Source organism: Eriocheir sinensis, chromosome 42, assembly GCF_024679095.1.
Source record: "Eriocheir sinensis breed Jianghai 21 chromosome 42, ASM2467909v1, whole genome shotgun sequence".
NCBI classification, from domain to species: domain Eukaryota; kingdom Metazoa; phylum Arthropoda; class Malacostraca; order Decapoda; family Varunidae; genus Eriocheir; species Eriocheir sinensis.
The window spans coordinates 6639799-6654394 of NC_066550.1; the positions used below are offsets into that span (position 1 = coordinate 6639799).

General features: G+C 39.5%; 1 protein-coding gene across 7 annotated transcripts in view; it reads left to right on the plus strand.

Moving 5' to 3' along the window:
• The window catches only part of LOC127009875 (receptor-type guanylate cyclase Gyc76C-like), a 183113-nt gene that overhangs the window by 100775 nt on the left and 67742 nt on the right, over positions 1–14596 (plus strand). For 4 of the 7 annotated variants that reach the window (XM_050883356.1, XM_050883352.1, XM_050883357.1 and 1 more), the window contains 4 exons: positions 428–626; positions 3504–3662; positions 5383–5567; positions 10847–10876. In XM_050883356.1, coding sequence (XP_050739313.1) covers positions 428–626; positions 3504–3662; positions 5383–5567; positions 10847–10876 — 573 coding nt within the window. The remainder of the gene's footprint in view (positions 1–427; positions 627–3503; positions 3663–5382; positions 5568–10846; positions 10877–14596) is intronic. The other 3 variants (XM_050883353.1, XM_050883354.1, XM_050883358.1) reach the window with 1 other exon arrangement.

The window sequence follows — 14596 nt, forward strand, 5'->3', positions numbered from 1 at the left end:
CTAACCTAACCACTGCTTCCCCAAACACATCAACACCCCCTTCCCTTAACCTAACCTAACCTAACCACTGCTTCCCACTTCCATCAACACCCCCTTCCCTTAAACCCAACCAAAACACCTCTTTCCATACATTTACATCAATACCCTTTCCCCTAACCTAACCTAACCACCTCTTCCCACATCATCCCCACACACCCATCAACACCGCCCCCAAACCTAACCTAACCTAACGTAACCTAACCTAACCTAACCTCTTCCCTCATCATCCACACACACATCAACACCGCCCCCAAACCTAACCTAACCTAACCTAACCTAACCTCTTCCCACATCATCCCCACACACACATCAACACCGCCCCCAAACCTAACCTAACCTAACGTAACCTAACCTAACCTAACCTCTTCCCACACCACCATGGACGCAGATCATCCGCACGGCCGTGGCGGCGATGAAGCACAACAACTGGACGCGCTTCTCCGTGATCTACGAGCGGGACCAGGAGAGCACCAAGGACACACTGGTGCGGGAGGCCGAGAGCTCCAACATGACGGTGAACCACGTGATCGCTTATGACGAGGAGCGGCTCTACCTCATCCTGGACGCCACCAAGAACGAGACCAGAAGTAAGGGACTGAGGGAAGGAGTTGAGGAAGGGAGGAGGGGAAGGAGAGAAGAGTTGTTAGGAAGGGAGGAGGGAAAGGAGAGAAGAGCTGTTTGGGTTTAAGAGGAATGGGAGGAAGGAGAAAGAAAGGGAGACTAAGTAGTGAGTGTTTGAGGGTAAGAATTGAGGTGAAGGGTTACGGGGAGGGAAAAGAGAGAGAGAAAAGTTGTTTGGGCATAAGAACTAAGGAAGAGAAGGCGAAGGAAAGGAAGACCAAGTAGTGAGTGTTTGAGGGTAAGAATTGAGGTGAAGGGTTACGGGGAGGAAAAAGAGAGAGAAAAGATGTTGTTTGGGCATTAAAAGTAAGGAAGGGAAGGTGAAAGAAAGGAAGGCCAGGAAGTAAATATTTAAAAGGGAGAGAGTTAAGGAGATAGGGCTAAGTGTGAGGTTAAGGGGAGAGGGAAAGGGGAGAGAAAATAAGTTGTTTGATCATAAGAAGTAAGGAGGGGAAGGTGAAAGAAAGGGAGACCAGGAAGTAAATATTTAAAAGAGAGAGAGTTAAGGAGATAGGGGTAAGTGTTAGGCTAAGGGGAGAGGAAGCAGGTGTTTGGGTATAATAAAAAATAAAAAAAGGGAAAGAGAAAGAAAGGGAAACCAGAAGTAAGTGTTTGAAGGGGCTTGGTGAGAGAATAGGGACAATATTGAGCCTAAGGTGAGACAGAAAGGTGAGAAAAAGCAGGCGTTTGGGGTTAATAAGAAAAATAGGAAGGAGAAAGAAAGGAAGACCAAAAGTAAGTGTATGAAGGGAAGGGATTGAGACGGGGACATGTGTAAACCTGAAGGGAGAGAGGTGTGAGAGTGAGAGGGAAGAGAAGAAAACGCAGGTGTTCGTGTTTAAGAAGGAAAGAAGGAAAGGAGGAAGAGAGGGTGACAAAGAAGTAAATATTTGAAAGAGGAGAGCTGAGGCGGAAGCAGGAAGGTGTGAAAGTGAGAGGGAAAGGTGAGGAAGAAGCAGGTGTTTGGGTCCAGTCCTGCATACCTGTGTGAAATATATTAAGTTCTAGGAAGAGATAAAGGTGGGGGAAGGGATGACATATGAGAGAGGGGAGCACATAAGGGAAAGAGATGGGAGAGGTGAACAGGTGAGCGGGACAGGTGTAAATGTTGATAAGGCTGATTGGTTAGTGTTAAAGGTGTGGGGGGAAGGGTTGTGTGTGGAGGGGAGGTAGTGGAAGAGGGAAAGTTGTTTTAATATTGATAAGGAAAAGTAGGTGGAGTGGCAGGTAAAGAAGGGGAGCATGTGGAAGAGAGAGAGAGAGAGAGAGAGAGAGAGAGAGAGAGAGAGAGAGAGAGAGAGAGAGAGAGAGAGAGAGAGAGAGAGAGAGAGAGAGAGAGAGAGAAATATGGGGTGAAAGTCAACTCAAGCCTCTCATAAATTATTAAGACACCAAACCTTTCTTTTTTATTTTTTTTTCTTGATTTTCTTGATGTTTTTCTCGAATCTCACTTATTTTATTTTTTATTTCCAAGTCTTTTTTTTCTTTTTTTTATTGATTCGTCTTTTAATTATTATCATCTCTTTTTTTTTGTTATCTTTTTGGTATGTTTTTTTTTTTACCTTTCCTTCAATTCACTTTACTCCTTTTTACTCTTTTTTTTTTATCTATTTCCATGTCTTTGTTTTTTCATTGTTTTTTCTTGTTTCCCTTTTTTAATTTTCGTTTTTTTTTTCTTTCGTAACTTTTTTTTGTATTTTTTTGTCGACCTTTCCTTCACTTCATCTTCTTACCTCACTTCCTCTCCTATTCATGTTATTTCCCTCCATTCCATCACATCAATCCACTTCACTTCAACTATTATTATCTTTCCCTTTTTTCCTTTCCTTCTATTCACTTCACTACTTCAATCCACTCCTTACTCTACTTCCACTTCCATCCACACTGTTCTACCCCTCTCTTCCACCGCATTATGTCTTCATCCACTTAATTTCGCCTCTTATATCATTTCCCGTTTTATTTATTTTTAACTTCCATTCGTTTTATCTCCACTATTTCATTCCACTTCTTACACTTCTTCCACTTTTATCCACACTTTCCCTCTCTTCCATCTGCATCCACTTCACCTTCTATTCTTCTTTTTCACTCCACTTTCATTCATTTATCACTTCCATGCCTCCTCCACCTCCTCCACCTCCCATCACCTTCCATTTTAACTCAACCACCATTTTCTTCCTCAATCTACCTTACTCAATTTCTCATACCTCTTTTTTTTTTTCCTCCTCCACTCCACCTCCTTCCATGTACTACCTTCATTCGCTCCCCTCTTCCTCCACCTTCTCTTCTAACACGACATCATTTCTCTTCCGTCTCCTCCACTTTCCTCTATCTCTTTCTGTCCATTTTCTCCACTTTTCCTGCTCCTCCTCCACTACCTCCCTTTATCTTTTTTTTTATGATTTTTTTTACCCTTTCTCTCCACTTTTTCTCCTCTTCCTCCTCCATCTTTCTAACATAATTACCATTTTTCCACATTCCTCCACCTTCTTTTACCTCATCAATCCATTTTTTTCTCCTCCACTTCCTTCCCTACCTCTTTTCTTGCACTTTATACTTCTTTCCACCCTTTTTTTATTCAGTTTTTCTCCTCTTCCTCCTCCATCTTCCATTTCTAACACAATTACCGTTTTTTCCACCTTCCTCCATCTTCTTTTACCTCATCAATCCATTTTCTTCTCCTCCTCTCCATTCCTACTTCCTTTCTAACACTTTATACCCTTTCTTTATTCACTTCTTCTCCCTGCCTCCTCCCCTGAACTTTCCCCTCCTCTAATATCCCCCCCTCCTCCACCTTCTATCTAACTCCACTCTCCACTTCTCTCCCTTCTCCACGTTCCTCCCAGTCTACGTCTACGTGGGTCACCGGACTTACGTGGAAAAGCTGCTGAACGTGATGGCCATGACGGGTATGTTCCCCGCCGGCAAGGGCTCCAAAGAGTACCTCCTCCTCTACATTGAGAACGAGGAGTACAATTCGGACGACTGGCTGCACTATATTTGGGGTGAGTTTTGGGTGTTGGTAACGTTAGCCAATTATCGTACTCAGACACTCAGCACATCGTAATTTCCGGTTTTTGACACAGCTATCGCAAACAGACGCCAATAAGTAATGATTTTAACGATAACTTTAACTGGAATTTCGTTATCTGTGTGGGTAGGAAAGTTTCGGGACCCTGGAACTGATAATTGCGATGTTTTGAGTACGATGATTTGGCAACGCTGGTATTGGTAACGTTGCCAAACAATCGTACTCAGCCTCTAATATTTACCCTTTTCCGACCCAAAAACTGTCTCCTGGGCCCCAGTAACGGGATTAATTTGTAGTTATCGTTAAAATAGTTAATTGGTAATGTTTGTTGGCAATAGTTATGCGTCAGAAACTGGTCAACACTATGCTCTGAGTACGATAATCTGGAAGCGGTGGGTGTTGGTTACTGTTGTTGTTGGTGGTGGTGGGGGCAACGATACTCCCAAATTGTCGTACTTTGAACATTGCGTTTATCATTTTTAGGTTCCAAGACTGTCGTAACCACACAAAACACGATAGAAAATTAAAATTATCGTTAAAATTGTTAAATATTGATGGTTTTCGTTCTTTTTTGCTATAGTTATCGGTCAGAAACTACGAAAATGCAATGCGATGAGTACGATAATTTGACATCGCTGGGGGGTGGGGGGTGGGGGTGGGGGGGCGGCTGGTTGTGCATGTTCTTTTTTTTCCTTTTTCTTTTTTTGCTCTTGTTCTGCTTCGTCATATTCAGCTTCTTGTTTCATTTTCTTGTTTTTCTTTTTCATCTTCCTCTTTCTCTTCTTGTTCTGCTTATTCTTGTTCTTGTTCATCCTGTTCTTCTTGTTCTGCTTCTTTTTCTTGCTCTAATTGTTCTTGTTCTGCTTCTTCTTTTGTTGTTCTTGTTCTTGTTCTTCTAGTTCTTCTTTTTCTTTTTCTTCTAGTTCTTCTTTTTTTCTTTTTCTTACCATTCTCCCACTTTTCCTTCTCCTTTGGCTTGGGAAGGTGATTTTAGGAAGAATTAGGAAACAAGATATGAGGCTTTATTGCTATTCTCTGATTACGACTTGCTTTGTTTTCATCCTCCTGTACCTCCCCCTCCCCTCCCCCCCCCCCTCCCCACACACACACCGCACACAACCTTGCACTATACTAACCCCGTAACTCAACTCTTTCTTCCTTTTCTCCTTCCCCCACATCTCTATCATTATCATAACTTTTCCCCCATTCTTTTGCCCCCCCCCACACACACACATACACACACAACCCTATGCCATAACAACTTTTTCTTCTTTCTTCCTCTCCCGGGATTATTTTGGCTTTCCTTACATCCTCTTTCACTTTTAATTATTCGTCCTCTTGCACATTCCCCACCCCACAGGCACAACCCCAAGCTATGCCAACCCCCATAACCCACTCTTTCTTTTTCCTCTCCTCCTGTCCTCCAAATCTCGACTGCTCATAATTTTAACCTCTTCCCCCCCTAACTCTTTTTTTTTTTTCATCCTCTTGCAACCTCCCCTACCTACCCCATTCAACCCAAATCAATACCAAACCCATAACGCAACTCTCTTTTTCATCCTCTTGCAACCTCTCCTCTTCCCCCCTCGTTCCCCTACCTACCCCATTCAACCCAAATCAATACCAAACCCATAACGCAACTCTTCTATTCTTGTTCCTCCACTTCTCCTTTCCACCTCATCTTGGGCTCTCAGGGAACACTGCGACGAAGCAGAAGAACAGCTGCCGCGCCGAAGACCTCCTCCCCTTCTACAAAGCCTTCATGGTGGTGGCCAATAGGAAGCCGGAGTTCAGTGAGTTCTCCCAGCGCGTCCGGGAGTACAACAAGCGCGCACCCTTCTGCCTGGGCCACAGCAAGAGCGACGAATATGGGAATCGGGTAAGTGGAAGACGGCGTGTGTGTGTGTGTGTGTGTGTGTGTGTGTGTGTGTTTGGAAAGTGTAAGATACGCTAAATTTAAGTTTTCATTTTGTGTATCTTGATCTAAAGTTGTTTTTTTCTGTTTTAGGTTCTATTCTTCATTACAATTTTTTTTCTCCGTGTTTATAAGTTTTCCATTTCAGTTTTGGATCCAACGTTTTCTTTGATCTATTTATCTGGTCATTTATATTTTCCGTGAGTGGAACACAGTGTAATTGTACCGTTGATAAACTGTATCACCAAGAAAAGTTCTCTACAGAGTTACAATAATATAAAGAAAACCTACATTAGCACATTCTTAAAATACATTCATTAGCTCATCCTTTCAATACGCGCAGCTTACTGTAGGGAAAAAAAAAAACAGTAAAAAAGAAGAAACAAAACCGTAACGCACTGAAAACAAAGCTAAGCGTGGCGTAGAGTTTGTTATTATTAAGTTTTTTTTAGTCATTTATAAGTTGGAAAGTGAATCAAGTACTATAATCATCATCAAGTGCTCTGTGTCAATTCAAGACCAGTACAAAAAGAAATATATAATGAATCAGTGCTCTTAAATTTCATCTTCATTTCTTCGTCACTCAAAAAGAAAAGTTGATTATAAAATGGAAAGTTAATCAAATACTTTTACCATTATCATAATTCCGGTGTTAATTTGAAGCCAATACAAAAAGGAATATATAATGAATCAATGCTCTTAAATTTCACCTTCATTTCCTCGTCAGTCAAAAAGAAAAGTTGATAAAAAAATGGAAAGTTAATCAAATACTTTTACCATTATCATATTTTCGGTGTTAATTCAAAGCCAATACAAAAAGGAATATATAATGAATCAATGCTCTTAAATTCCACCTTCATTTCCTCGTCAGTCAAAAAGAAAAGTTGATTATAAAATGGAAAGTTAATCAAATACCATTAACATTATCATATTTTTGGTGTTAATTCAAAGCCAATACAAAAAGGAATATATAATGAATCAGTGCTCTTAAATTCCACCTTCATTTCCTCGTCAGTCATGAAAAGAATAGTTCATGACCGTCCTTTCTTAGTCATAAAAAGGAATGTCAGTCAAATACTTTTACCATCACCAAATGCTCTGGGTCAATTCAAAACCAATACAAAAAAAAATATATAACGAATCAGTGCTCTACAATTCCACCTTCATTTCTGAGTTAGCCATAGAAAGGAAAGATAACCAAGTACTTTTTCCATCACTACATGTTCTTTGTCAACTCAAGATTAAGACGAAAGAAAAATCAATGTTCTCAAACCCCACCTTCCACCTGACTCTTCTTACCTAACATGACCTCACCTGGACACACCTGGACTAGTCTAATTACACCCTTTACACTTGTCCAGGAGATACCGCAGAATATGGGTGAGGTTAGTCCTGAATTCCTAACCCATAGCCTCAAAACACAAGTAAGTTCCCCCTTGAAATAGCCTAGTCTTGGAAATAGCCTAGCCTATAACCTTCCCTTAGTGCCAGTTTGTGTACGTTGGTGGTTGCTTATAGTTAGTTTTCTTGTTTTGTTGTTGTCTATTAATTAAGAAAGGTTAGTCCTCAATTCCTTGCTCACCCCCATAGCCTCATAAAAGCACAGTAAGTCACCTCTTGCAATAGCCTAGTCCATATCCCTCCCTTAGAATTAGTTTGTTGGTTAGTTTTCTTGTTTTGTTGTCTATATTAATTAAGAAAGGTTAGTCCTGAATCCCCTTACCCACTCCCATAGCCTCAATACACAAACCAGTCACTACTTGCAATAGCCTAGTTCATATCCTTCCCTTAATTTTGAAATAGCCTACCAGTTCGTCGCCTTCCCTAAGAGCCATTTTGAAACAGCTTAGTAGTTCATTGCTTTCCCTGTAGAGTCAGTTTGTATCTGTTTGTGGTCTGTGTTAGTTATTGTTTTGTTTTGTTGTCTATACTTGTTCGTCCTAAACTGTTTGCTCCCAAGTTTATTTTTTATCTCTTGCGTGTAATCAAGCTTTCCTATCTGAGTACGTTCAGTTTGTTTAGTTATGTTATTCTTCCATGGTGACCTGAAAAAATGATATATATACATCCATCTATAATTTACTTCTTTTTCTCTCTAATACTCCCGTTTAATATTCTTTTCCAAACTTTGAACTCGTTGTGTCATGTCAGTTTATATGTAAAATGTCCAGACTATTTTTCACTAAGATTTTATCACTATTTCCATTTGTCCTTTTCTCATTTTTCATTTTCCAACCCGTATTTTGCAGCTATACCGTATGCTTCCAACTTTAATATATGATAACTACTTCCTTTCGTTCTCTTTTTTTTTTTTTCAACCCGTATTTTCCAGTTGTACCGTATTCCCCTAACTTCTTATATTCTGCCTCACACTAATCCCTTCCCACATATTTACTTCCCAACGTATTCCGTGTTTCGTTCTTAGGTGTAAAAATGTCTATATAGTTGAAGTTAAGTGTTTCATTTCATTATTTTTTATATGCCTAGTATGTGTTTAGAGGTTAGTTTTCCCCCGTTTCTCGTTTCCATTTCTCGTTCACTTCAGTTTCGATGCGATAGTTGATTTTATTTATTTATTTATTTATTTATCTACCCGCTTACATGTTTCTATTTTTTTTTTCCATGAAGCGTGTTAAAGAAAAGCCTGAAGCCCTTGATCTTTTTTTATATACTCAATCTGTTCTATAAATAATACCTTGCCCTGTATTAGAGTGTGTCCATAGGGGGTTAAATACCGTACTCTCTCTCTCTCTCTCTCTCTCTCTCTCTCTCTCTCTCTCTCTCTCTCTCTCTCTCTCTCTCAAGTTGTTTGTCTCCTCTTCAAGACGTTTGCTCATGTGAAAATAACTCCTCGTGGTTCTTGGGCTAGAGAAGTTGTCACTCCATTTGTTCCTTCTCCTCCCCTCCTCCTCCTCCTCCTCCTCCTCCCCTCCACACACACAGATTGTCCTTCTCCCTTCCCTTCCCTTCCCTATCCCCTCCCCTTCCCCGTCCTCTCTTCCCTCACTCTCAAGCAATTTATTCTTTTCACTGTAGTAGAGGATTTGCATTGTCGTAGAGATTAAGAAACAAGATTGGAGGTGATGGGAACAAATCAAGTTAGTGCCCTCAAGAGAGAGAGAGAGAGAGAGAGAGAGAGAGAGAGAGAGAGAGGGGGGGGGGGGGAACACTATCAGATGAGTTTTCCTTATTAATTCCCGTGGTTAATTAGAGATACAGTGAAAGTGTCTGCGTCTGAATAGGTGTATATATAAATAGAGTGAGAGGGTAAATCCAGATCATAAAAAAGTTGTAGAAACTCAAAAAGGATCAAAGTGAAAATCTAAATAGCATTAAAAGAACTTGTAATAAAAATGGGTGAAAAAATCGGATGTATATAATCTAAAAATGGGTAAAAATAATCTCGGCTGTATATAAATTTTTGTTATTAAACTTTCGAAAAAATTATCGAATAAAGATAGGAAAATAAACAATGATTTCTCATTATAACTTTAGGATAGAATCTATAGAGGAGTCAATTCACATTTTTTTCAAACTTTTTGTACAAAAATAAATATTTCCTCCACTCGAATAAACTTCTCGTATAAAGAAAGATTGATTTAGAGTTTAGTTGCACCATATCTGCAACAAGCTTTTTAAAACCCTAGAATGTCTCCTGTAAGAATAAACATTAAAAAAAAAAAAATCCAATAACCTTCACACAGGTTTTCCTTAAAATTACAGTAACCTCTTCATTTGAGTAGACAACATTTCTGAAACATCGTACGCAAGGAAAAAAAAATAATAAACCTTCGAGTAAACACAGAATGTTGAAGAAACCTTTTGAGTTACAGAAACAAGAGAACTAAGGCAAAAATAAACCTTTTTTGTAACATAACCATGAATGCGTGAAGTGTGTGTGTGTGGTTGTGTGTGAACTAATAACTCCTACTTTTCAGCTTTTAACAGAATATTCCAGTAGAGAAGAAGGTTAAACTATTTCATGCCCTGCAACATTACCTTAGCCTACCACTTTAACATATACAAACTCACCTCTTATTTTCTTACATTGCAGCGACCACATAACATGACCACTTCCCTTCCAGGATCTGAATGATATTAGAAAGACTGATTGTTTATACTTAAAGGAACTATCTTGATATCTTTAACTTGTGGGAGGGCTTGCATGAAGGAGGAAGAGAAAGACAGTTGATGACGTGTTCCACTCCTAATTGATTAATGAGGGGCAACACAGGTGAGGGGAACGTGACCTCTTTAAACAGGTGTATATACTTAATGATGAATAACCTACGAACGACTTAAACACAAACCCCCTAAAGCTAAACGTGCTACTCGTGAGGCGGCGTTGCAGGTGTGGTTTGCAGGTGTGTGGACAAACAGGTGTGCAAGACTGGATGTGTAATTAAGTGGTATTGGTGTTCCTTTGGTGTTGTTGGTGTTATTATTATTATCATTATTATTTTTTATTATTGTTATTATTATTATTATTATTATTATTATTATTATTATTATTATTATTATTATTATTATTATTATTATTATTATTATTGTTATTGTTATCATTATTATTATTATTATTGATGTTGCATTACGTAAGCATGTTTTTTTTCATATTTATTTCCTTTTTATTATTATTATGAAGCCTGATTATTTTTAAGCCATTTTTTAGTTTAAGAATTTGACCTAATAAATTAAGGTAGTGTTATACTGGAAGAATAGTATTAAGAATAGTAGGAGTAAGTTTTTAAAGTATCCATACATTTACACACATATCTTGCCCAAGGAGAATAAGTATGAGGAACACAAGTTAATTTCCAAACTATATTTTACGTATTCTTAGTCAAACACTAAGTCGAAATTAGGTAGAAGCCAGTCATATCTGAAACGAGAAATGAAATTACACAAACACAGGTATTCTTAGTCAAACAGAAAGTCGAAAGTTGATCAAAAGTCAGTCAAATTTGAAACGAGAAATAAAATAACACTTACGCGTATTCTAAGTCAAAATCGGAAGTAGATCATAGTCAGTCATTTGAGAGGAAAGAGGAAAAAAAAAGCACACACACACACACACACACACACACACACACACACACACACGCCCACACATTAGGCAATCCACACACATGACTGACTTAGGGTATCTCGAGGCTCTTGGTACACACATAATATACGCACACACGTATAAACACTCCCCTGTATGTCTGTATGATTTGTCAATGTCACTTTCTTCTGATTCCAAGGATGGACGGAGTGTTGCCGTAGGGTTGAAGGTAGGTCACGTGTGTGTACCTGTGTGTGTGTGTGTGTGTGTGTGTGTGTGTGTGTGTGTGTGTGTGTGTGTGATTTGCTCGTTTAATTCTCCATCTTCCTCACTCACTAATACTTTTTTTATACATTCACATTTCTCTTAATTTTCATCTAACTTTCCTTTTTCCGTATTTTCCGTCCACATCCTCGACCCCTTCCCTGCATGGAGTAGTTCTTCCTGTAGATTAGAATTGCCTCACTCTTCTCTAATAGTAACGGTAATAATTCTACAATGGTGACAATAAGGTCGCTAGGCTAATTACATAGGAATTACGTTACACTATTGAATAAGCTAATAACAGCACTCGAATTTTCTCTGCTCTCTTAATCCTAACAAGTAGAAGGATACTATAAAAAATGTTGAGGTTAATCTGTTCTCCTTCTCGTCTTCACTACGTGCTTGAAAACTAAGGAAAATATCATTACCAAAAAAATAATATTAATCACGTTTAGTTCTCTCACTACAAACCTAGAAAAAAAAAGAGTTCACGATAAGTATAGAAAGTAATAATAATCTCCTTTTTAACAGCTATTCCTAAACAAGTATGAAACAAGATTCCGTTTGATGTATTTTCGCTACAAGACTCATGCCAGTATTTTTTTAACGTATCAGCACTTCAGTTCGACAGTTTGAAAAGCCTCGTAGAAGTTGCTGGGCTTTCCATAGTGTGTTTTGTGATCCCAGTGATAGTTTTACTCGACTTCTGCACCACGAACAGAGAAGAGCACCCAATAAAACCCGGTTAATCTTCTCTGAGACCTTGGAATATACAAAGTCTATATATACCAAGTCAAGTCATACGCAGCTTTGTGGGAGGAGACACGGCAGAGGCGTGGCTTATGCGTGACGTTGCTTGGAGCCAAACTAGAGAATGTAGAAACGGATTTAGAGAAAACGAAAGAGGCGGACTAATTTAAATCAATCACTTCTACATGACCCCTCTCACACCCCACACCGCCGTTTGTAGGCATTGGCATAGCTCAATAAAAAAGGCATATTTTTTCGTCAGTGGCTTGCCTGAATGCGCGGTGAAAGAAGGCGAGAATGCACATCCAAAGTACACACACGGCCGCAACTTTAGTCACCGTGAACAGGCTTCAAGTGACGTCATCCCGCTGCTCCGCCCCAAACCGCCTCCTGCGCGTGCTGGTCGCAGTTTTGAAGGCAGAGTGACTTGACTTGGTATTTATAGACGTTGGAAATATAGTCGTAATGGGAGTCCGATATGCCTGTTTGAAAAGGCGCTCGTAGAAGTTGCTGGGATTTTCATGGAGTGTTTCGTGATCCCAGTGATAGTTTTACCCAACTTCTGCACCGTGATCAGAGAAAATACCGAAGGAAATCCGGTTGATCTTCTCTGAGGCGTTGGAATGCAGTCGTGATGGGAACCCGATACGTTTAAGAATATGGACGTTAGAAAAGGAGAGGAACCTTTTAAAACCGTCTGGCAGAGTTACTTATTCTACTCATTCCTTAATTTATACGCCAAGTCCCCCACGCATACTCGTGTTAATTAGGTTGGCGTATAATTGAGTTAGCCTTGGTTATTCCCTCTCCCCCCCTCCTCCTACTCCTCCTCCTCCTCCTTCTTCTCATCCCGTGGCATAATTAGATTAATCAAGGCATCATGGGAGTCACACAGCTGTTGGGGATTGTGTTGGTAACTATGTAGGCCCTGGTTAGGCTTTCTGGCAGCTGGCGAGGGTAGAGAATTGTTAGGCTACGTGCGAGGGTAGGCTATGGCGTGTGTGTGTGTGTGTGTGTGTGTGTGTGTAAGAGAGAGAGAGAGAGAGAGATTTCTAGTTCAGAGTACAATTATATTCGAATCTTCCTCGCTAGATAGGAATATAGATAGAAGTTCAATGGTGTCGTTAAATGTGAACTCGTTAGATGCGAGAGCTTGAAGATACGTTCAGAATAAAAAGAAAAATAGAAAAAAAAAATCTGAAAAATCAGCAACTGCGTGGAGAGAGAGAGAGAGAGAGAGTGTCATAAAAGGAGGGGAGTCACGCAACAAACAACTGATTGGATGCTCTCTCTCTCTCTCTCTCTCTCTCTCTCTCTCTCTCTCATGACTTTGCTATGAGAGAGAGAGGAAGGGGGAGGCTGTGACGTCACGAAACTGATAAGCGATAATCGTCGAAACCTTCACATTCTCCTCCCATTGTGAATGAAGAGGAAGAAGAAATAGGTTGTGTTAGAGTGATCTCTGAATGTTAATGTCCTGATCCCTTCATCCCTCCCACCACCACCACTACTACTACTACTACTACTACTACTACTACTACTACTACTACTTCTATTTCTACTTTTATTAGTGGTATTGCTACTTCTACTATACTACTACTACTACTACTATTACTACATATATTACGACGGCGACTACTACTACTACTACTACTACTACTACTACTACTACTTTAGGAGCAGCGAGTAGCGGGCTTTTTTTTTATTATTGTTTTCTTTTTTTGTGTGCCCTTGAGCTGCCTCCTTTGTTGTAAAAAAAATACTACTACTACTACTACTACTACTACTACTACTACTACTACTACAGCTTCCACTATTGATACCACTGCCATACATGATTAAATTTTTCTTATCAATACTACTACTACTACTACTACTACTACTACTACTACTACTACTACTACTACTACTACCACCACCGTGTGACTGACAGTGTGTGATATGGAGTGTGAACTTACAACAGAAGACCAAACAAACACTACACAGAAACAAACAAACAGCTAAGCATTGACAACCGTAGTTCGTAGTCTGCCACCGTAGATGCAATACCCAAAGCTCACCTGTAAGTAATTAACAACACCTGGTCCCTTTGGTCACACCTGCACACACCTGGTAGCTCGTCCAAGGCACCCCAACACCTAGTTTCCAGGATTCATGAATACAAGGGCTTTTAACGAGGTGTAGTGACTTGTGGGATGACGTAGCAAGTATTGAATGTGTGGAGTAACTATATATCTTGTAGCTGTACGGTGGATAGGCTAACTTGGCCCGTGGAAGAGGCTGCGAAGAGGAGGTGAGAACGAGGCGTCAGGAGGATTCAAAAGGAGTTTGTGAGTACATAGAAAAAGATAAATGAGTCAAGTTGTAAAGTCAAAGAGGAGGAGACGATAACGAAAAGGAGTTGACAAGTTTGCAGAGAAAGATAAATGAGTCAAGTTGTCAATTAAAGGAAGGAATCATAAAGTCTCTGGAGGTTTCAAGAAGAGTTTGCAAGTTTATAGAGAAAGACAAATGTGTTTAATTGTAAAGTAAAAAAGGGAAAGAGGCATTATGTAAGTGTCTGGTGTTTTCAAGAGGAGTTTTAAGTTTACGGAATGGTTTTTAAGTGTTAAGTTGTTAAGTAAAAGAGGAAGAGGCATTAAGTAACTTTTCATGCCTTAGAGAGTTTATAAATGTCTAAAGGAAAACTTATTTATGTAAAGTGGTAAGTAGGATTAAGAGCGATTTATCCTCCTCCTCCTCCTCCTCCTCCTCCTCCTCCTCATGTCCTTTTCTCACGAGGCCAAAAAAAAAAAAAAAAAGAATATATAAGGTTGCACTTTGCATGAAATTGTTCTTTTTTTTGTTTTCTTTTCAGTAAAATAATGAAGCGAATGGTATTGCATTGATTTGGTGGTAAATATTGTTTTTTTCTTGTTTTCAATCCTTTCTCTGG